Below are 23,557 nucleotides of genomic sequence, written 5' to 3'. Positions count from 1 at the left end.
GATAATTAAAAGAACCTTCAAACAAACTTTTGCTCTCCAGGCCAGAAGTAACCTATTTGAGAAAAAAGAATTTGAATCAAATAAAGATTACAAGTTAGTGTTAGATTTGTTGTCTTCATGACTCAATAATAAAGGACAGATTCCAACAAATCTAAATTAAGAACTCATTAATCATGATTTTCCCTTCAAGAAGGCATTGTGGAGCTAACAGGAGTAAAACTATTACTTCAAAAACAGAGTTTAGTTTGATTACATATATTACTGTCAAGACATATGTGTAAGTGATTGACTATTCATTGTTATTTTGATCTTGCAATGCTCAAATTATATTTCTGAACATAAGTATATGTATATGGGCGGCACGGTAGCACAGTGGTTAGCACTGCTGCTTCACAGCTCCAGGGTCCCGGGTTCGATTCCCAGCTCGGGTCACTGTCTGTGTGGAGTTTGCACATTCTCCTCGTGTCTGCGTGGGTTTCCTCCGGGTGCTCCGGTTTCCTCCCACATCCAAAGATGTGCAGGTTAGGTTGATTGGCCAGGTTAAAAATTGCCCCTTAGAATCCTGGGATGCGTAGATTAGTGGGTAAATGTGTGGGGGTAGGGCCTGGGTGGGATTGTGGTCGGTGCAGACCCGATGGGCCGAATGGCCTCCTTCTGCACTGTAGGGTTTCTATGATAAATAAATCATGATGTCCTAATATTGCTGGTTTCCTTCAATGAATCATGGATCTAACAACATAATTACACTATAAATATTTTAAAAATTACAGGGAAATAAATATATGTCTGGTGTTAATGAAATGCACATCTTGGGAACTGTATAGATGACAATATACCAACTCACTGACTTCTAACCTCATCAATCACTCATCCCATATGACCCCAATTGTAATTCTGAAAGTGAATGGGTGTTAGTGGATTAAAATCTCACTCATGGAGTTAAGTGTCATTTGCTTCCAACCCACCCCTCGCCTCAAACACGAATTTACTGATGAAACATCCTACCAATTCAAAACAGAACTACATTTAAGCTAATACCCAAGTTGATTTTTTAAAAAGGAATGCATTAGTCCCCAATATCTCACGTAATCTCTGGTGCATTGTTACCGAATTTTCAAATTTATTAGTGGAATAACTGAGACAGAGATCACTCTGTTGGTGGGAACGCCAGCTGTTTTCCGCTGTTACTGTAGTAGTCGAAATTCAGTAATTAAATTTGCAGCACATTTATGTTGATGATCTGATAACACAAATGTCAGATGGTTTACTTCTGAAATGTGGCAAGAAGGTTGTGAGTCAGCACAGTTGATGTTGTCCACTGAAGAGTGTAATGAACAGCATTCCTCAGGAATTACAGAGCAAAAAATATACAAAAAATGAAAGCCAGAGCCTGCAACGCCCATATCCCGTGAGAAGAAAAAAAATAGCCGAACCACCAAGATGAAAAAAAATCAGACCTAGTTTAGACTAGTTTAAGCAATTTATTTAATGTGCCCTATACATACATACCGATTAAGTGTGGTGGCGGTAGTTCACTGGGAGTCCACGTTGCTGTGGCAATGTGCACTTTTTTGTAATGTAGTCTGGAGCTATGAATAGTGTCAGTAGAGGCACCAATTTTTTTTCCATCACATGGCTGACAGGAATCTCTCCGCCCCACTGGCACAGGTTGGAAGGATTTGCAGATTTCTACATAATCTGCTTGGTTACATTATGAACTCTCCGTCCTTGTTGGGACTCGAATCTGGAGCTTCTAGCTCAGAGGCAGGGATGCTCGCCACTGCACCACCATGCAAATGTAGTTCTATGGAAACAGGTCTCACTACATTTAGAATGGGGACAGGCATCTCTATTTTCCTTTATTTCTCCGTCAGTTCCTTGCTTCCCTTTGCTGAACCACCCCTGCTTCTCCTGCCTTCACCGTGCCCATTAACCCCCTGCCTCTGATTCGGGAATGCAAACAGGCATATTTTTAGCTTCGCTGCAACCTCCTTTTCACAATGTTCCCACTTGCCATGCGTGGATTTTCAAATGCTAAACGATTGGGACTACTTTAATTGCCAGCAAGTGGTGTGGTTCAGAACTGAATGTCACTATAATTATTTCATTCAACTAAAGATACATCTAAATTTCAAAAGGTAGTTTGTCCACTGCATTATTCAATTGGCTTTTCACTTTTTTAAAGAAATGTGCGCTCCCACATGCTGTGTCCTTTCTAATCTGCACCACCATTGAATAAAGTATCATTTTGCGCTCCCCACAGAATGCCAGAAGTTTATTTAAGGTCGTGCTTAAATCTTCGCAGGTAAATAAAACAAAAACCTGACCTTGAGATTAAAGACAGTGTCGCTAAATCTACACCAACTCTTAATCGAGTTGTGTGCATTTCGGTTTGCAATTGAAATACCGATGTTAACAGGGTTAATTTCGTACCAATTATTTTGTTATGGTAATATCCCATCGTGCAGTTCACAACCTGTATTTTTTTTTAAATGCTTGTGCGTACGTGCAGCGCCTTGTAAAAATGCGCATTGGGCTCTGGAAGAATGTGGGCGGCGGTGTCTGCAGCTGGGGGAGGTGCGGAGAACACCCAAGTGTCAGCACTACCTTAATAAGGGCGTGTAAACCGCAGGTACCAATGCTTAATTCGAAAACAACACACAAGTTACTGGTGAAGGAATGGGCGAGGGAGGGTTCATTGATCTGGATTTAAAGAGCATACATATACACACACACAAACGCCCTCTGCTGCATTGACCGGTTTTCATAGCTTTCTTCAAAGATTTTTAACCCGAGGCTTTTTTTAAAAATCAGCCCTGTGGAGTCGCTTAGGTTTCCGCCTCTCTCAGTCTCTTCCCAGCATCGAAATACATTATATATTCCGATTATACTCTTGAGAAATCAAGGGGTTGGAGAGACCACACCGCCAGACCATCGTATGTACCGTCAGACGTAAGAAACAGTCTTTTCTCTAGTAATGCAATTTGGGGGGGGGGGGGGGGAGAGTGATAAACATGTTCAAATTACATTCCATGTCGAAGGGAGGTAGTCAGCACAAGAACTGCAGATTTCGGAGGAGGACTCTAAAATTAGAGTGTGTGTCACTTTTGCCACTTGGCAAGTGAAACACTTTTCCTTTCCTATTTATTGTACCTCGATGATGCAGTGTCCATTCGTTGCCCTGCTGGTTGGAAGAGACCCTCCCGCGAATGGATTCTCATCTTAAGTGCTCGGTGAAAGTGAAACTTGTTTCAAAGGCAAGCGCAGATAGAGCAGTTTCCCAGCCGCTGAGCAGTATGGGCTAGCCTAGCATCCATTAATAAGCAATCCGCAGCTATTTAACAATGGGAGACAAAGGGTCGGGAGCCGAACGTGAATCTGAATTTCAGCCCGCTGCTACCGCCATTCACATCTATTGCTCCGCTTTTCTCGAGTGGAAAATACTAAGAATGCTCACTTCACAGTATTTAAGAATAGATATATGAAGGTATGACGAACGGCTGCACGTTAAAGTGAGGGGCGAAGCGAATAATGTCCAGGGCCATGATATTTCTGTAATTTGGGTAGCCCAGAGAAATCAACAGTAAAACTACTGCACCAGTATGAATATTTCCATTCATCATAGCAACCATACTTACCAATATTTTAGTGTAATTTGCACGGAATTAAGATACTCGTATTATAAATTTATCCCTTACCCTGCATTTGAGACTGCAAACTCATTTCATTTCAGAGCTCTAACATTGCAGTTATGTCCTTTGTACAACACGGACAATTTTTTCCAAAATACTTCATTTTCTGGGAAACGATCTGGTCATGAAATATGTTAATGCAAATTGTTCCTTTCCTATTTTACCCTTTTCTTTTGGTGCAAAGCAGTTTGGGCCGTACATCGACAGAAGCAACAATATACTCTAGAGATCAGAGATTATTTAATAAGCTAAAATCATATTACACAATTTAGCTCGTCTACACTTGTTGCAACTCCAGCCCAGAGCAAAGGAATGTCACAGAATTATTTTGAATAGTTTTAGCATTTGGAGATTTGAAGCTCCTCTTCATTCTCTCAAAACATCAACCCCTTTAATTGTCCACGTAAATCAGTGCAATGTATAACATAACTTGATCACAGTGGTTAGCACGACTGCTTCACAGCGCCAGGGACCCGGGTTCGATTCCTGGCTTGGATCACTGTCTGTGTGGAGTTTGCACGTTCTCCCCGTGTCTGCATGGGGTTCCTCTCAGTCCGAAAGATGTGCTGGTTAGGTGCATTGGCCCGAACAGGTGCAGGAGTAGGAGTGTGGCGACTAGGGGAATTTCATAGTAACATCATTGCAGTATTAATGTAAGCTTTACTTGTGACTAATAAATAAACTTTATTACTTTATATTTCTTAAACATCTTTCACGTAGTAAAAACACCCAGAAGTGTTTCACATGCGTTTAATCAAGACAAAAAAAAAAGCTGACAAAAAGCTTAGTCAAAGAGAAAAGGTTTTTATGGAAAGAGAGATGAGGGGGGAATTCCATTGTTTAGGGTTGAAGAATTGGCAAAACGTAGAGTTCTTATGAATTGGAGAAGGTTATAGAGACGGGGAGGGGGCGTGGGAAGTGAAGGGAATTGAGCACAAGGATGAGAATTTAAAAACTGAGGTGTTTAGAAACAGGGAGCCAATATAGGTCAGTAAACCTAGAAATGGTGAGTGAATGGGATGGTTCCATTAAGGATACTGGAGTAACATTTTGGATGTGCTTACGTTTATTAAAGTTGGAAGGTGGAAGGCCAACCAAGACTGAGTTGAAATGGTCCGGTAAAGCTTTCAATGGCAGATCAAGGTAAGTAGAAGCAGACATGGAAAATATATATCTTGTGGAGGTCTATGGAATGGTGAGGGGCATTGACAGGGTGGATAGTCAATGTCTTTTCCCGGGGGTGGGTCTAGAACTGGAGGGCGTGGGTTTGGAGTGGGAGAGGAGAGATATGGAGGTGTCCAGAGGGGCAATTGTTTCCCGCGGAGGGTGGTGAGTGTGGGTACAATTTTATCTTTTAGAAAGCATCTAGATAGTTACATAGGTACAATGGGTATAGAGGGATATGGGCCAAATGCGGGCAATTGGCATTAGCTTAGGGATTTTTAAAAAAAAGGGCGGCATGGACAAGTTGGGCCGAAGAGCCCGTTTCCATGCTGTAAACCTCTATGACTCTATATTAAGGAGGTTGCGTCTTTATACTGAGCAGAGGGGAAAAATGATCATGCCCTCATTCAAACTTTGGTATCAGAGATAAAAGAATACATTTTAACCCTTTGTACTGGTAACACCACCCTACTGTTCTTTCAGTCAAATCTTTTTCAGCCCTGCATCTAAAAAGTCCCTTGATGAATTACCCTGACACTCGAGTATGAATCCAGTCCAGACTAATGCCATCTTCATTAACAGTAATTTAAAAAATAATGGTTTTCATTTAAGGGTATCAAAAGGAATAGGTGAGAATGTGCCCTGTATTCTTCCAGAGTTCTCTCAATTCAGGAACCGTTCTTTTTAGATCGCAAAATTGCGCATCACTCCACTATTTAAGAGAGGAATCCATGAAATTATAAATCGGTTAGCCAAACATCTCCTGTCAGAAAATTGCTAGAATCTATAATTAATCGTGACTGAATATGCTTTTTTTTTAATGAGAGAGTGCCAGCAGGAATATGTGACGGGCAGGTAGATCATGCCTGACAAACCTGATTGAATCTTTTGGGGTAGTGGAAAGGACAATATCTCTGACTATCATTTGTATAGACTTCCAGAAAAAGCATTTAATAAAAGTCTCCCAAAGAGTTTTAGTTAAACTTGAAGCTCATGGAATTGAGGGCAACCTCTTGGGCTGGTCGAAGGCGACAGAGTAATGGGCAGCTATGCTAAATGACAGGATGTGACTTGTACTCAACAGGGATATGTTGGGGCTTCAATTGACTACTTTTTAAAAAACTAATATTTTAGGATTGAAAGCCAAATATACACAAGTTTTCAGACGACACAAAGATAGGCAGCATAGTAAACAATTTAATACTGTATAAACAAGTGTGAGGTTATCCATTTTGGACACAAGGATAGATAAGAGTACTTTATAAATGGTAAAAAGATAAAAGCAAGTCCAAAGAGCCTTTCGGAGACCATCTATACAGATTAAAATGTAATTTGGAAGATTATGGGATGATTTTAACCACTTTTTTGATTTGTCACATGAATCAAATCAAATGTCAAGATATTACGAGAAACAACAACTAGGGTCGGAAAAGAGAAACTATTTATATGGGTCGGAGAAGGCATGGCATATCCTAAAATTAGAACCATGCCTTTGAGGAGTAAAGTTAGGAAATCCTTCTACATGAAGTGCAGTTACAAAATCTGAACTATTCTGCAAAGGGCCGTCGATGCTTAGCCAATTATTGGTTTTAAATCCGAGATCAATAAATTTCTGCTTTCTAAGGTATTAAAGGATTGGGAGTGGGGGGGGGGGGGGCAAATACAGAGAAATAGGTCACAGGTTAGTCACGATTTCATTGGACTGCAGAACAGACTCGAAGGAGCATATGCCACCACCTGTTCCTATGTTCATATCTCTTTACTTGTTGCAACTGCGCCGATATATTATCCGTGCAGCAAGCACTGTTCCATAGGTGAATAAAGATTGAATCTTGCTGATAAAAGCGTAAGTAAAGGATGAGTTGCAAATGTTAAGAACCTGCTGGTTGACTTGCATTCTTGCCATTTGAACAAACGGCATCGCACCCCTACACTTCCCCCCATTATTTTTCTTTTCCTCTATTTTTAAAAAATCCAGTTTGACTAATTCACTCCACATCATTACTTTCTCTGTCAAGTCTCACTGGTTATGATCAGTTCCCACAGTTCACGGAGGCATCCGAGATGTTGTGTTTCCCTCACCAAACCATAATCGATTTATACTTCCAGAAAGATATGGGGCAAAGTTGAGTCGACATGGCGCACGCTCTGCTCCAGTAAGATCCTGCAATAAATTGAGTTTTAGCAGTAATTTCACGTCTCTCCTGACTTAATGCTAATATAATTCCAAATTTGTAACATTAAGAGTTAAACTATAACCAGTGTGTAGTCGGGATGGCACAAGATTGCCGCCTGTTGTGAAACAGTGAGCAGAAGTATCCCTTCAGGGCTGATCTCAGGCTTCGGCATTCAATCACAGGAAAGTGCACTGCAACTCACCTCAACGATCCTGAGAGATCAACTAAAGGTTCTGTTCCTGATCACCAGTTAATTTGCGGAAGCTCGAGATATAATTTGTCACGAGCCAGGCTTGCAGAAACCTAAAAGTATTGTAGATCCCAGTCTAGAATTTGTTTACGCTGTTTTGTTTTTATTTTGCAAATTGCCTCATGAAATTATAACGGAACCCCAAGAAACCCCTTGTAGAAATTAAAGGACACTGGATCCAGTATGGTATTTGTTTAAAATGTTTCTTTCTAATGTCTATGGTAACATAAGTGTTAATTTATGTTCCACATGGTTCGGAATTTTAAAACAAACACTTCACGGTTGTGTCCCTTGTTCAGTTTTTTAAAATTACGTTTCTTCAAAATTATTTCAATGGAGATACCACTACTCACTTCCACACCTAACCTCCGAGTCAAAAATGACACTTGCACCGTGTGAGTAATGCTGCAGTTATGCTTTTACGAGTTTGTGTAGTATTTAACACTAACCACTGGATGGTGTCCATAGAATCCGAGTGGCCTGGTGCAATTCTTAGCAACTCCAACAGAGATAAAGGAGGATCCAATAGGCCAAAAGCAGCCCCAAAATAGTTGTGCTACATTTACCACCTTTACTCTCTCTAATCCCGCATGCCATCATTGCCCACCAGCCATTACTGCATGTATATCACGAATGGTCTACTCCTGCTGATAAGTTCTACGTTCATATATGGTTGCCCACTCTCCGATTGTCTTGGTGCCCCCTGGAATTAAGGATTGTTGTCCTGGACACTGATGCCAAGAACTTGGGAGAAGAGTATTGCCTACTGAAGTTTGCAATGGGCTGTCTCAGTTGCCTTTGGGATCTGGGTTTGCAATTTCCGTACCCACCGTCTTAACTGATGCACAAAGAATCTGTCCATCCTCTGAGGTTTCTGGCTTCCCCTTTCAAGAAGCAGCCTGTAATTTATTTGTTGCTGGTCCCTGCCAGTTAATGTAAAAGCAAAAATACTGCAGCTGCTGGAGCAACATCTGTGGAAAGCGAGAGAGTTAACTGCGAGTCCAATGTGACTGTTCTTTGGAATGGCTACTGAACCTGTTATTCATCGTAGCTTTGCTAGAATTGCGGCATTGTTGCAGTGTGCATCCAGAACTTCCATAAGAAAACTTCCACACAGGTTTCTGCAAATTTCAATTGTGTCTACTAAGCAGCCTGGACTGGATTTAAAAGGTGCTTTTATATTGGGCTCATCACAACTATAGTACATCCCAAAGTGCTTTACAGATAATCATTTTTGAACTGCAGTCACCGTTCCAATGTAGGAAATATGGCAGCCAATATGAGAAAATTACTAGATAATGTTTAGTGACATTGGTTAAGGGATAAATATTGGCTACAATAAAACAAATAACTCCATTGGTGTCACAACTTTTATATCCACCTAAGGGGGCGGATAGAGTTATTTCCATCGAGAAGACAGCATCTTCAACAGCACACTGGCCCCTCAGTGACAGCTGAGATTATATCCTCATTGGATAGTAGAGGAGGACTGGAAATCTTAATTGCAAAAACTACCACTTTTCCCCCACTCCACCAACCTAGCCCTTTTAATGCAGTGCAGTTTAAAATTTCACATAGATAGCCATACACACTAATTCAGAGCAGGAGGGAGGAAGCAGGATAGTTAGTGAAGAACTTCAGAGGGACCCTTAAATCCTTTCAAAAGAGAAAGTGAACTGAATGGCAAAATATATACAGCTTCTCATTTTATCGTAAGGGCAACCTTGGACAAAAGCTCTTAAGATATTTATTTTTCATAGAATCCCTACAGGCCCATCGAACCTGCACCCACCCCACGTATTTACCCTGCTAATCCCCCTGATACTAAGGGGCAATTTAACCTGGCCAATCCACCTAACCAGCACACCTTTGGACTTTGGGAGGAAACCGGAGCATCTGGAGGAAATCCATGCAGACATGGGGAGAATGTGCAAACTCCACACAGTCACCCAAGACCAGGAATTGAACCTGGGTCTCTGGCACTTTGAGGCAGCAATGCTAACCACTGTGCCACCCTTTAATCACGCAGTAGTCTTTTGCAGATAAAGAATTATTCAAAGTCATATTGGACTCAATATTAACTATTTCTCTCCTCACAGCTGCTTGAGTATTTTCAGAATTAATTTCAGAATTATCATGGTTCATTGCTGTGAAAATCTAACAGTTAAAACTTATGACAAGGTTATTTCCAAAGCAAATAGGCTGCAATGAATAATAAACGCATATCATCGTTGTTGGCCCATTGCTGAAGTAGTTAATTTGGTCACCATTCAAGGTAACTGGAAGTGAGAAACTGCCAAATTGTCTCTTTTGGACGATTACTGTAACATTCAAACAACAGCTTCAGGAACAAACATAGCAAACTGTGGGCACCCCATCAGTTGCAAAACCAAATTCTTCTATTCAATGCCTGGCCTAAATTTCTTGCACAGGACAATGCAATTCTAATTCCGAGTTGGTTACACAAATTGTGTCAATATTTCCATCAGTGGCTGTGCATCTCTTTTCATTAGATTGCTGCATTTATCTGCATTCTTTTATCTGCAAATTACGTGAATTGAATATGTCTATACATAACTGGTATTTGTCTGTGTTGTACATCAATGTAGATGTTTGTTATATCTGTTTAAGTAGTTTTCCTTCAAAACAAATCACTTAACCGAACCATCCAGTCGGCAAAGTACACACAGCACATCTGGCATTTCAAATATCAAATTATCAAAGATCATCAGCAATTTAAAATGTCACAGATGAGGCAACAAGTTTATTTTCCAGATTACAGAAATAGTGGTTTCATAACATCAGATTCAAAACTTATGTTGAACTTACAAGACCTTGCCACCAAACATATACTTACACAAGAGCTTGGCAAGTGAAGGCATGTTTGGAATAGCAACTCAAAAACACGGTACTGTGTTCTACAACCCACAACTGAATATAATAAAATGACAAAATGTAAAGTTAAATAAAAATCACCTTGAACTATCTTCTGTTGTACCAGTAGAGGAATTTTTAAAAAAGGCTCCCACTGCCCTGACCACAAATTCATCAGAACACAAAAGCAAATGGAGTGGGAACAAGAAGCTGTTACAGTTACATTGATTCACAAAATATTAGAAAAACAAAACTACATTTACATGACTTGAGTTTAGAAAGGCTTCTGACATTCAGGACTATTCTCATTTTAACTGTAACCGGCTAAGTGGTCATGTCTCATGTCACAACATAATAAAGTTTAAGCTGCTGTTCACTTATAATGCCCTTTTTAAAAAAAAAATTATTTGTGCATATCTGTAAGAAAATAGACTGGGAAATGACTGCTTTTTGATATCTCATTGGAGTTTCAGTATTTCCTCATAGATAAGATCAATATTCTGGTCAGCTCTGCCCATCCTGTCAGTCACACAGGATGTCCTGTCTCCCTATAGTACTGATTAAGCACTGCAGCAGTCAATTTTTTTTCCCTCAGTCTAAACACAACAAATGTCTACATACAAATGTTGCAACATAAACAATTAGATAGCCCCTGTTCATTGTCACAGAGCCGGGGTACTACAATTAGGCTGAAAAAGTGGTATAACCGTCAGAATGTGAAATTTTATCCTCCACAAAATGCAAGAGCATGAGATAGTCTAACAGCATTTTATCAAGTATTTTACCTCCCTGTATGTTGATTCTACATGCAACATTCACAGCAGCAGGCAGGGATGAGAGAAGCTTGGACTGTGCTCCAATTTAGGCACCAACACATTGTGTTAATCAGTATGTAATAGTGGGATTCACCTCAAATTTTGTTTTAAGAAACAATTCATGGAATTGTTCATAGAAATTTACAAGAACCATACAGCTTCCTATTTGCACAGAAAGACAAAACAGCTATGTTTATTCTACTCAGTGGTTCATTGTACAAGTGTGTACACAAGTTGATTTTGTACAAATAAATGGTTGTGTACATGGTGATTCAATAAAGATAGATGGAAGTGCGAAGAAGTTTACTTGGTGCATGTATGTATTTTTCTGTACATACATACCCAGTAATATGGCACATGGTCAACACGTCTGTAGACAACACGTGGTTTGATAAAATGATATAAAGTATATATGCACTGATTCAGTACAAATGAATCAGCATAGGCTTGTATATAAGGCGATTCAATGTGAGGATGTTTACACGTGGTGATTTGGTACAGATAGTCGGGAAAGTAAGCCTGTATGTCTACATGCTTATTTGGTAGGTTTGACACACAAATACACTATGGTTTTCAAATGTACGTATACAAGGGATTCTGAGAAAGGCCAATTGGTCTTTAGCAGATGTATAACGTTTTTCATAATGGGATTAGCTTGACCAAAATCTGATTAGAGCACATGGTGGAAACTAAGTACAAGCTAATAGGAGGTATCATCCCATTGCACAGCTTTGTCACAGAGTGGGGAATTGGTCTCAAGAAATATTTGATGATGCACATGACCTGAACAGGAGCTGTCACCCAAAAGCATATTCTGTAAATAACTCTTTAATTATGAAACACCATGAGATACCCCTAAAGAAAGAATCTAACTTGGGAGAATGCCCAGTGAGTATCAGCCTGTAAAACCATTTAATTGCCTCTTAGGAAATATTAGGGGGATAAAGCACAAGATAATCTGGTTTAAAATATTTAACTGTCATGTAAAATACTATTGGTGACAATTGTCATTAAGACAAGTTGGTTCCAGAACCACTTAGAACAGCAAAACGATTTCTTCTTTGATTAAAATAAACAACGTTTAAAAACACAAGTCATTTCTGTCTGAGATGGAAAAAAAAAATCAACAGTGAAGTGGACCAGGCATAAATGATTAAAATCTGATACCTTTTCATGTTAAAACTACAGAAGTAGACAACATTTGTCAAAGTTAAGGCACAGTCCCCATCATGCATCTATGGGCAAAGCACTAGGCTGACTTAGGCTTGAAGCAACCAAAATGATTGAGAACGCACACAGGCAGAAACGGACCGATTTTCTCATTTAACATAAATCTAAAAAGAAATAACCTCCCCTTGAAGAAACATTTTGCCGTGTTACTGTATAATTGTAACATGTTTGTTTTTGGCTCGTCATTTTATACATTTCACATCAAGGACACTTGAATAAAGGGGGAGGGATAAAAGTTGGAGGTCAAACACAAACACACACTTTCTCAAAGTCACAAGAGTAAAACAAAACCCCACATAGAAGTCGGGCTAGAAATGGCAGCATGTAACAATCCGGGAGAGGGGGGGGGGGGGGGGGAAAGAGGTGGGGGGACACACCAAATAAATAAAAAGATCCTCACCCAATGGTTTGGGCAAGCTGTAGGAACTCTACAGCAAGAGATCAATTACATATTTAACCAACCTACCAAAAGACATATTGGAGCCAAAGCCTGTATTTATGGCATGGACAGCTCTCCAATTATGTGCCATTGTTATCTGCAGGGACATAATGATTAATTCAAGTCAACATGTCTTTAGTGCAACAATGGAGACTGTCACACACCAGCCAGGGTGAAGTTTTCAGGAGTTTTAGGAAATGCAGCATGAAGAACTATGTCACATGTTACATTTGAACTTGTATTCACATACAAGTGGATCTGGGGGAAATTCTTGTATTTATTGAAATCTAAGCATCACAAAAGACTCACTTCGACAGGGCAGAGATAATGCAAGAATAAATCTGTGTAGCTGTGATAGGCCCAGTCCCCAGGTAATAAGACAATCTTCATATTTAATTTTGAACAGGTTAGGAACTACAAAATTCATGCCTATTGCCCTGGTAAAAGGGCCCACAACAGCCTTTGGTAAAGGCATCCGACTGGCTGATTTCTATCTCACCCCAAGTACCACAGCCACTTTTCCATCATTTAGGTGTCTTCAAGCCTCCATCCAAATTAACAAGAGCAAAAAACTGCAGGCATGTACCTCAGAGCTGAGCATTTACTACTTGTTCCAAAAGTTGACCAGTATGGGACAGCAAGACGAGTGTTTCAAATCTCACTCCCATTCATAAGACTGTAAGGAGAGCCTCTCAACAGGGTCAGCCATCACCTTTTTTGCTCAACTCTGATCGATAGAAAGTGATGAAAGTAGAGTGGTTTGGGGTGAGAATAGATTTGTGATCAGTTTTTTTTCTCCTCAGATTTCCCTTTTTTAAAAATTCAGCTTCATGAAGCTTTTGCTTTCCTTGCACGTGGTGAGGTTCCACTTTCTGTCTTCACTGTTCCATTAGATGCATTACCTGCGAACACATTATAAAAATACAGTCAGGTAATAAAAACATGGTGCAAAAATACACACACATTAGATCCATATTCTTATTTAGAGATGGGACAGGCTTAAAACCTGGCAACCCAAGATCGTATCAGAACTTCTCTATTTGATCATTTAGTTGATTTGATTCTCGGGGAACTTCCCTCCATGAAAAACTGGAAGTCATACTGCACCCCTACATGCAAACACCTCAACAGCCTAGAGGCAGTCATTTTCACAGAATTGTTAGTGCAGAAGGAGTCCATCCCAGCTGCACCAGCTGTCCAAACTAGAATAACTTGGAGCCATTCCCTTGCCTTTCCCCCATACCCCTGCACATCATCTAATGCCCCAATTGACCCTTCTTCCACCACATTTCCAGGCCATGCATTCCAGATCCAAACCACTTATGCAAGAAGTTTTTTTCTCATCACATTTGATATTTTGCAAATTACTTTAATCTACGCATTCTCATTCTTGATCCTATTACAAGCAGAACAGTTTCTACCCATCCACTTTGTCCAGCCCCTTCTTGATTTCTTTGATCTCGATCAAATCCCTTCTTAGCCTTCTTCTCATCAAGGGGAACAGTCCCAACCTCTCCAATCTATCCTCAAAACAGAAGTTTCTCATCCTTGGAACCATTCTTGTAAATCTCTTCTGCACTCTCGTCAATGTGTTCACATCCTTCCTATAGTATGGCACCCACAACTGCACACAATATTCCAGCTTAGGCCTAACTAGTGCTTCATATAAGTTCAGCATAAGCTCTTTGCTCTTGTACTCTGTGTCCCTAAAGACCAGAATACTGTATGCTTTATTAACTGCCCTCTCCACCTGCCCTGCCACTTCCAATGAGCTGTGCACATACACACCAGATCCCTTTGCTCTTGCACCAGTTTTAACTTTACCCCTTATTTTATACCAAAATGCATCCTTCTCTGCACTAAACTTCATCAGCCACCTATCTGCCCTCTCCACCAACTTGTCTATGTCCTTATCAAGTACTACATTGTCCTCTTCACAGTGTATGCTTCCAAATGTCCTCAGCTAACTTTGAAATTGTCCCCTGCACACTAAGATCGAGATCATTAATGTATATCAGGAAGAGCAACGGTCCCAATACCAACCCCTAGGGAATACCACTACAAATCCTCCTCCAGCCTGAAAAATATCCATTGATCATTGCTCTGCTTCCTATTGTTCAGCCAATGTTGTTTATTTTATGTAGGCTTCAGAAACAGTGACTGAAAAGTATCAAGTTCACCAGGAAAGTACAAAAGTACTGTTTTTCATCACAGAAATCCATCTAGGGATGACAAAATACCATTCAGAAGCATAACATTACTACACAATGGCTGAAATTTATCGGGACGGCATGTAAAAAAAAAATCCCTCCGAATTTAGATGCAAGTAATCAAGGATTCTAAATCCACAGACAGGGAACTGGAGTCAACTGTTGAAGATTTAAATTATTTTTTTCCAGAGCGTTTGATATTTGCTTCACGAACAGTCAACTATTTGTAAGAATCAAGTTGAATTATTGGACAGGTTTCTCTTTGAAACCTCTTTCTAACTGGCATTAATATTGTAGTTATTACAGGTTAATTCACTAAACAGAAAGTATAACTCTGCTGTACAGTGGTAATAGGTTAAGCAGTTCAGAACAACAAAGGAATTACCATTACTAGAAGACATTTGCGACCACAAAAAAAAAATGGAGCAATTGAAAAGGAGTTAATGGAGTTGCTGTTCATTAAAATCATTTCACAAGTTTGGCCATTTAAATTATAATTGCAGAGGGACTAATTTCTTTCCTTGGCGCCACTGCACTACAGACACTACTTTGGTTCCCCGAGTGCAATCTTCAATGATAGGAGGTATTGCACACGAGCTGCGCAGGTAGTTGTCCACAGCATTGTCTACCTAAGAGTCTGCATTTCCCCCCCTCTAGATCGTCAAAGGTATAAGTCATCGTAAAAAAAAGTTTTTTTTTAAAATGAGGGGCAGGATATTTAACACAAATAATTCTGGTAACATGCAGATTTTTTTTTTAAAGGCATTAAGTGTAGTCAGGAATGGAACACAGTTTCATATTACACAGAGGTGATCAGGAAGTACCAGAGTATATAAAAGGACATGGTTGCCAGGCTGACTCCATTACTGATGCCTACAAGATGAGGTACCACAGGCTTGTACACAGACAATGAATGAGACACATTAGGGTTTATTTTTTGTAACGTTTAAATAGAAGTGCTCCCCATAATGTCGCTCAAACAGCATTACACGCACACTACAGGAAATGTGTGTAAGTGAAGCCTTCCTACCTCTACCTAGTTCTTACCCATTTATCTTTGCTTGTTCTCTAAAAGCTAGCTCTTGAACTAAGTTGCTGTTCCTCTAATCGTTATTGGCCTCAAAAATGCGACAGCTGCAGGGATAGCTACAATAAAGCCTTGTCTGTGACATCTTATGAATGGTAACATATGATCTGCAACACATTTTAGGTATAGGTGTTGTTTGTTTTTGTAAAGATGAAATCATATATACTGTTTTTTCTGGGATTACTGCAATCTCCCACAGAAGTTTCACCACGAGACTGAATTTCTGTCAAGATTGTCCCAGAGTCCAAGAATCATGTTAGTAAATTTAACAAAATGCCGAGTGTGCTTTTTGTTTAGAAGGTCAAGTCATGGAATGGAGGATGCAGGAAAAAGAAAAACAAACAAGATTTTTAGGTTTCAATACTGACCCTTGTGCTCCTTTTTTGAAGGCTTGTTCTTGGTATTAGTTACTTTCTTTCTGGGGATCTGATTCTGAGTGTGTTCCCTCCACTTCTTCAGTTGGAAGTTAATAAACTTCCACATCATCCATGCTTGTGTTAGACAAATAGCTGCTAAGCAACTGATTCTACGCAAACATAAAAGGAAATCCACAGGTCAGTGAGTTATATACTTATTCAAACTAAAACACTTGCACAAAAATAACTAATCTAGAAAGTCGTTTCATTAAAAAACATTGGGGCATGAACAAAACTGAAACGGCACCAAAATTGTATTTTTTCTAATAAAAAAGCAGTCTCACCCTGAAAGAAGCTAACAAAACGTCACTCAGCCATTTGCTTAACACTAAAATATCAGCAATTCATATTACGAACTAATCTTCAGGTTCCGTACCTTGAACATTAAAACAACATTGCAAATGTATCCTCACTCTGACAATAGGTACAATGTTTATCGAATGTTAAGAGTCGCTAAGCCACTTCAGTTGCCTACCTGACAGTCAATGTGTTGAAATTCCCATTTGCTACTGAGAAGTCTTGGTTCTCTGCTCTTGCAAGGCCAAAGCCAAATGTGAGGACAGACAGAGTCAAAGTGAGGAGGCGAGCCATTACGAAAAGTAGAGCCCAGAGAGTGAAGCTAAGGAGAACACAAAACATTATTTTTGTAATAACTGCTAAACCTTGCTGACGAACAAGGTGATGATGCTGATGTTACCTTTCTCTGGTACTTAAGCAAATTGTTATACAAGATGTATCCTAAAGTTCCAGTGATCATCAGTTATTTGTAGCATTCAAACCAAGAGAACATAATGTTTTAGAGTACTGTACTTGTCAGTCTCAGCATTTGCACAGCAAAGCACCTCATGCTCCAACAGCTGTAAAATAATTTCTTTATTTCACTCCTCACTCAATTAGAAACTGATGGCAGCTTTTCAGACTCTGACTCCACAAGCAACAAAAGATTTTCCATATTTATTCAATTTAAATCTGTCATGATTTTTAATATCTGCAATGAACTTGCTCTCAAGCTTTTTCTGCTCCACTGATAATTGTCACAGAAACATAGAAGATAGGAGCAGGAGGCCAGTTGGCCCTTCGAGCCTGCTCTGCCATTCGTTACGATCATGGCTGATCATCCAACTCAATAGCCAAATCCTGCTTTTTCCCCATAACCTTTGATCCCATTCGCCCCAAGTGCAATATCCAACCACCTCTTGAATATTTGTCCTAAGTGTATCAAGCCCCTCTTTAGAACTTAGTACTCCATCCTCAGGATCAGCTTGGTGAATCTACATTAGATCGACCATGTGGCTTTGCACCCTTTCACTAATAGAGCATCCAAAATTGCATGAAGTACTTGCATGTAAGGAACACATTAATCATTCTCACTTTGTCCTTGTACTTTACGTCCCAATTATAAAACACAAAATGCTATTGATTTTTAGTAGCTTTGTTTAACTACACTCAATTCCAAGGAATTTATATTCATACCTATTCATTTTCTCTAGTCATTCATGACTATTACTATTCTTTATTTTCCCCGCCCAAAATGTATGACCACAGACCTTTCCAATTACATTTTATTCACTGCAAGGCTGTTTATTCCATTAACTTAACTGAAACTACCGAAACAACAGTCTTCCTCAGTTTTTACTTTGACGACAGCAGCAACATATATATCAAGAATAAAAATAGACAAGTATGTTCACTTAATTCTGTAAACTCCCAAGGGTCCATGGAGCGTCTTCAGGGAGTCTGCGAAGTTGGCAACCACCACACGACTGTTAAATGCTGGTTTGAACGTGCAAAATGTAAAAATCAGAGAAACCAAATGGGCTAAAGCAAGACCTCTTGGAGCACAAGAAACTGCAAAATAGTGCACGGCCAACAGTGAGGCAAATCAGTCAGAAGCTGGGTGGTGACGGCGAGGAGAGGATGCATGTGGCCTACAGGCAGCGGGGCCTCAGGAAAGGATGCGAGTGTCTTTGTGCGCATGAGGATGTGATAACTTTGTGCATGTGAGGGAGGGGAGAGTGAGAGAGGCGAGTGTGAGAGAATGTGAGACAGAGAGGCACAGAGATGTGTCCCATTCTGCTTTCCAGCATCATTGTTCCCATTAAAAATAAAAAAGGGCAAAATTTATAAATTTTTAATGAGAGAACATGCCAGGTTAATCTATGCATAGATATGGCTGGAAAAGATGTGTTTACATTTGATTTCTGCGTTTGCACCTATTTCATGGTGAAAAAGGGTGTAGACATTGAGAATGCTTGCGGCTCCCTGATGGCCTTGAGGTCACCAGGGGTTTTGTGGCTCAGTTTGGAAAAGCCTCCTCGACATCCATTCATTGAAACCCTTTATTTTCTGTCAACCAGCTCATAACTAATTAGGTCAATTTTTTTTTAAAAGCTGGAAATACATAGCATGTCTGTCAAAATTTATAAAGACAAAATGCAGATTATACTATTACTGCAATGTTATATCATCAAGTCCTGCTGATCATTTCTTTTCTAGAGCAGAAATGCTATATTGCCCGTCATCCAGTAACCCCTGCACAATTTGCATATCCAAGGAGATTTGAAAATAATGTACTAAGAGTTTTTCAAATCTTCCTTCACCTGCAACAGTAGAGTGTGCATGCTATTCGGTTCTCAAGTAATTTTTGTCCCAATTTTACAGTAGTAATTCCATTTGCAAGTCATCATGAACAACTGCTCTGCATCCTCTATTACACCTGCATTCCTACTTCATTTGCAAAAACAGAAATAAATATCTCCCATTATACATTTTTGATGCACAATTAGATTTTCCTCTCCATCTTTTAAGTATTTGCACCCACTTAACTATGCTTTTTAGTGTCCATAGTCATTTCATATTTTCATAGAAATCATAGAAACCCTACAGTGCAGAAAGAGGCCGTTCGGCCCATCGAGTCTGCACCGACCACAATCCCACCCAGGCCCTACCCCCCTTATCCCTATATATTTACCCGCCAATCCCTCTAATCTATGCAATTGAGGACACTAAGGGGCAATTTTAGCATAGCCAATCAACCTAACCTGCACATCTTTGGACTGTGGGCTAGCATTTTTCTCATTTCCTTCAAATCTCTTTCTTTGGCCACTATTCTTGCCCTCACTGAGATTAGCTGACATAGATTGAAGGAGGGACGTAATAACTTCTCTATTTGCTGTGTCATGGAGTGAGCATGGCAAAATGAGAAAAAAATCTGGCGTACTCCAAATTGTTCATATTCCTCAAAGAAAAAGTTTACATAACTATGCTTACCCCTTCTGTTTGTTTTCATCACTGAAGTAGAATAATCGTGATGCATGAAACAAGAGCTCTACCAGGTAATGTGGCACCAAGAGAATCAAGCCCAGTCGGTGAAGACTGTAAGGAAAACAAAATCAAACTTAAATAAGATACAAGAACGCTGTTTACTTCTAAATGTCATATTGGAATGTTACTTTTAATCTAAACAGAATACGCACCTTAAAATAGTCACATCCACATAATGTATTTAATTCAACCGGTCATCACAGGAATCAGAAATCTCAAATTTAAAGTTGTCGCGAGCACATTACGTGTGAAAGTTTACCAAAAGATTTGACATGGTAAGGTTCATTCTCAGGAAACACAGTTAAGAGGGGACAAAAGTAGTGCATGAAATAAAATTACAAAAAGGGAGTAATTGTTTGAAAAGTTCCCACTGTCCATTTGTTCAATGTCATCAATAGCATCACAAAAACCTACACCGTCTCTCAGTAAGCACTTCTCGTGAGTGGATTGCCAGTATCTAACAAATGTCGAAAGTATAACTTCGTACCATGCAAGGCTTCTAAACAAGTTCACTGTTTTGATCAGACAAATGTCAAACATTGGTCACATTATCCTAAAAACTAGTTGAGAACTTTCTTTACTACATCCCGGCTGATTTGACATTTGGCTCAATATATTTTAAGCAAAAATTGATTGTGCAAATTCATTGTATTGTATCCTAGCAAGTAAGCAATATGTTTAACAAGTTAATGGGGAAATAAATCCATCTCCTTAATCATAGCTGACTCTCAAAATAACATACAGCCCAACTGACAAATTTATTGTATTTTCAGACTGACTCTGAAGCAAAAAGAATGGAGAATGAGAAGATTTGTTAGTGACCCAAGTTGGACTAAACGAGTTACCCAAGCAACAATCAGAATGATCAGGGGTAAGTTAGAATATGAAGGCCCAGCCTGCAGGCTGCAAAGTGATGTTATTTTATTCTCACAATACAGTAATTTCAATCATCCCTGTTCACGCTATCCAGATAAATTTTCAAAAGTATTAGTAGGCCCCGTCACAGGGAGCAATGAGGGATTCACAATGAATAGCAGTGCACAATGGTCTGCCAGCCGCTTTCATTGTGTACCACTTCTTTTGCAATTTTTAAGTTAGTTATATTCTTTAGCATCAAAAAATTGAAAAGGAATAGAATGCAAGGAGAACAATGTGTAAAAGGAAGCAGAGAGCCAGTGGCAACAGATACGAGAAATTACTGGAAGAAAGGGAAAGAGGAGTGCATTGATCAACAAGTGGCTTGCTTTACATTCTGCTTCCTTTAAAAAAAAACAGATATTTTGAGTTTAGGAATAACTCCAGAAAGAAACAAAATGCAGGGAAGGTCATAAACAAGGGGCTGTTTGCACTCCTGGACAGTGAATCAATGTGTTTCTTGTTCAGGGGAATCTCAATTACCCATTATACTACAACAGGGTGGAGGAGGTCGCTTAGGCAAATAATAAAAATTCTGCGAGTCAGAAATACCAAAATTTGATCATTGTATCTAATTTAAAAATAACTGTCAGGCACGTGCTTAAAAAACTTACTTTAATATATAGGCACCAGTGACATGGAATATGTAAAGGCAAATGTAGTACAGCTGTCGAGCGATATCCTCCTGCAAGATTCAACAATTTGAAACACATGAGGAACAGAAATTAAGAAGTTGAAAAGACACCATGTGTGCCATGAAGCAGGTGCAGATTTGCCTCAGAATTCCCTGGAGGGTTTGTTCCCTGTCATCAGAAGATGAAGCTGAATAGGGACCCAGGTGCTTTCCTACAGGCAGGGAGAAGTCAGGAGCGTCACTTCAACCACACCTCGTAGTTAAAAAAAAAGAAGAACTGGATGAGTGGAAGCTTCAGAGCAGATTGCTCAGTTATTTGCCTGCCTGATCTCATACTTGAGGAATGGTGTGGAAGGACTTCAGAAAGGATACACAAAAATCAAAAGATAATTTAGTAGCAAAATAAATGATACATTAAATAAGGATCCCACACATCATTTCCTTGCATTCAAAATCATCCTATACAATCCTGCTTAAAACTGATGAACTTTAAAACCACCATTTTTAAAAAAAATTAATTTTATTCCTTTCTCAGGGTTACAAAGCTAATGTGCAGAGTGGACTGGGCAAGCACTTAATCCATCTCCTTGCTTACTCCAAAAACTAATTCAAATGGAATCCAATTCATGCTGCCACCCACCCCCCCACCCAAAAAGGATATTTTAGATCCAAGCTGACCAGAACAGACATTAAACAGACATTAAATCAGGCTTGATCCTACACTTGATCTTTCAGTCATTATTTAACTAGCTATATTCTGGAAGCATTCAGAGATATCGCCAGATCAAGTCACCAACACTCCTTTTAAGTGGAGAAAAAAAAGTGGTCAGCAGAATATTTTGGTTCAATGAATAAAACATAATACAAGCAACATTCATTTATTACAAGTTCACTTGCACATGTATTAGTGGGTTATATTTCACTCAAATACAGAAGAAAAAATGTGAAATTTATATGCAAATTAATTTCAAACCAGTGTCTATTGTTTTTCTTAATCAATTGGGCATCTGGCAGACAGGGAAAACCATTCTTGTTCAGCATCTCCAAACTAAATGACTAAAATATCAAATTAGGCAACTTCAGTTTGTTTGCCACACAGTGCATCACATTCTTGACACAGGGATATATCCTATCCTATACACCAAATTCAGAGTTTGGGTGCAAAGGCTTAGAAATCATCAATTGTGGATTTTGGGGGGTGGAGGGGTGGAGAGCGAAAGCACAGTGACTAGCACTACTGTCTCACAGCATCAGGAACCCAGGTTTGATGAATAGGATGTTTTATTGGTGAGTTGGTGCAGATTCAATGGGCCAAACAGCCACCTTCTGCACTGCAATGGCTAAATCCACATTGGCTTCTCAGCATAAAGCTCTCGTAAAGTTGCTTGTCCAGCCAGGAACACTATCCATGATAGTATTGGCCTTATCTGGAGGCAAAAGTGATAAACCACAGTCCCAAGAAGTCTACCTCTCTAGCTCTATAAGGAAGCTATATCACTGATTATAAACAGTGGGCTTGGGAGTACTGATACTTACGTGGGTCAGGTAATGTGGTAGCTGGTCTACCAAAAAAGACAGATTGTTCCATTGACAGTTAAGCCAACTTGGAGTCAACTCAAACTCACTTTATCACCTGCATAAGGATCTGTGTCACTAACTTTTCATTGGGCAACCAGTACATATGGGTTTGATTTCTCTCTAAATGGATTACAGGTCACGATTACCAGGAGCTGTATGATGATCGGTTAATAACCATGAAACCTCTAGTTCATCGCCACTATCTTCTGGACTACAGCATGGATATACAACAAACCTTGTGGAATAGAAGCTGAGCTGAGCAGCAACAGCCATCAATGCAACCCAGCTGTAGCAAACAGTAAATCCTGGATAAATGAGCAGTCAAATAATTGCTTCCAGTCGCTGCACTGCCAAGCTCCTCAGTTTCTTCATCAGCTATATCTGCCTTATATGTTTTGTAAACGAAACCTATCAAATTCATCTTAGCCTTAAGTGTCAGACTCAGGCCATTGAGAGGCATGTTGCATAACAGTACAACACTAATGATAAATCTCACATGCCCCAAAGACATGGTCGCCATTGTATTGCTCCTGTATTTCCATAATGAGCTTGTTCTGTTGCACAACATTATTTACGTTCTATTATGAAGTTAAATCAGAAATATGTATTTATGTAGTGCTGTACAAAAATGGCCCATACTTCAGAAAGGAGTAGATACCAAGCCATTGTTTGAAGCTGAGGAGAAGTGGCTGAGAGCTTGCTCAAAACTTTCTGGCTTTTTCTTTTGGCAAGGGTGATAGAAAGGGTTGAGA

The 23,557-nt window shown here is 39.6% G+C and overlaps 2 protein-coding genes and 1 long non-coding RNA gene across 3 annotated transcripts in view; 1 reads left to right on the top strand and 2 right to left on the bottom strand.

Moving 5' to 3' along the window:
• The window catches only part of LOC144508603 (nuclear receptor coactivator 3-like), a 210,978-nt gene extending 208,352 nt beyond the window's left edge, over positions 1 to 2,626 (bottom strand). Inside the window, exon 1 of the mRNA XM_078236776.1 lies at positions 1,510 to 2,626. The gene's annotated coding sequence lies outside the window, so the exon portion shown is untranslated. The remainder of the gene's footprint in view (positions 1 to 1,509) is intronic.
• LOC144508605 (uncharacterized) lies at positions 2,541 to 23,274 on the top strand. Its single transcript, XR_013500306.1, has 3 exons — positions 2,541 to 2,632; positions 20,452 to 20,549; positions 22,941 to 23,274. It is a non-coding gene; the product is annotated as an uncharacterized LOC144508605 (long non-coding RNA).
• LOC144508604 (translocating chain-associated membrane protein 1-like 1) overlaps positions 10,033 to 23,557 on the bottom strand; it is a 61,703-nt gene continuing 48,178 nt past the window's right edge. The window contains exons 7-11 of the mRNA XM_078236783.1: positions 21,208 to 21,278; positions 19,625 to 19,729; positions 16,830 to 16,973; positions 16,307 to 16,464; positions 10,033 to 13,543 (exon numbers count right to left, since the gene is read on the bottom strand). Of these exons, the coding sequence (XP_078092909.1) occupies positions 13,470 to 13,543; positions 16,307 to 16,464; positions 16,830 to 16,973; positions 19,625 to 19,729; positions 21,208 to 21,278 (552 nt within the window). The 3' untranslated portion in view covers positions 10,033 to 13,469. The remainder of the gene's footprint in view (positions 13,544 to 16,306; positions 16,465 to 16,829; positions 16,974 to 19,624; positions 19,730 to 21,207; positions 21,279 to 23,557) is intronic.

The sequence above is a fragment of the Mustelus asterias genome, chromosome 20 (assembly GCF_964213995.1).
Source record: "Mustelus asterias chromosome 20, sMusAst1.hap1.1, whole genome shotgun sequence".
Taxonomy (NCBI): Eukaryota; Metazoa; Chordata; class Chondrichthyes; order Carcharhiniformes; family Triakidae; genus Mustelus; species Mustelus asterias.
Note: the sequence above shows the minus strand (reverse complement) of the source record. Positions and strands in the feature narration are given on the sequence as shown.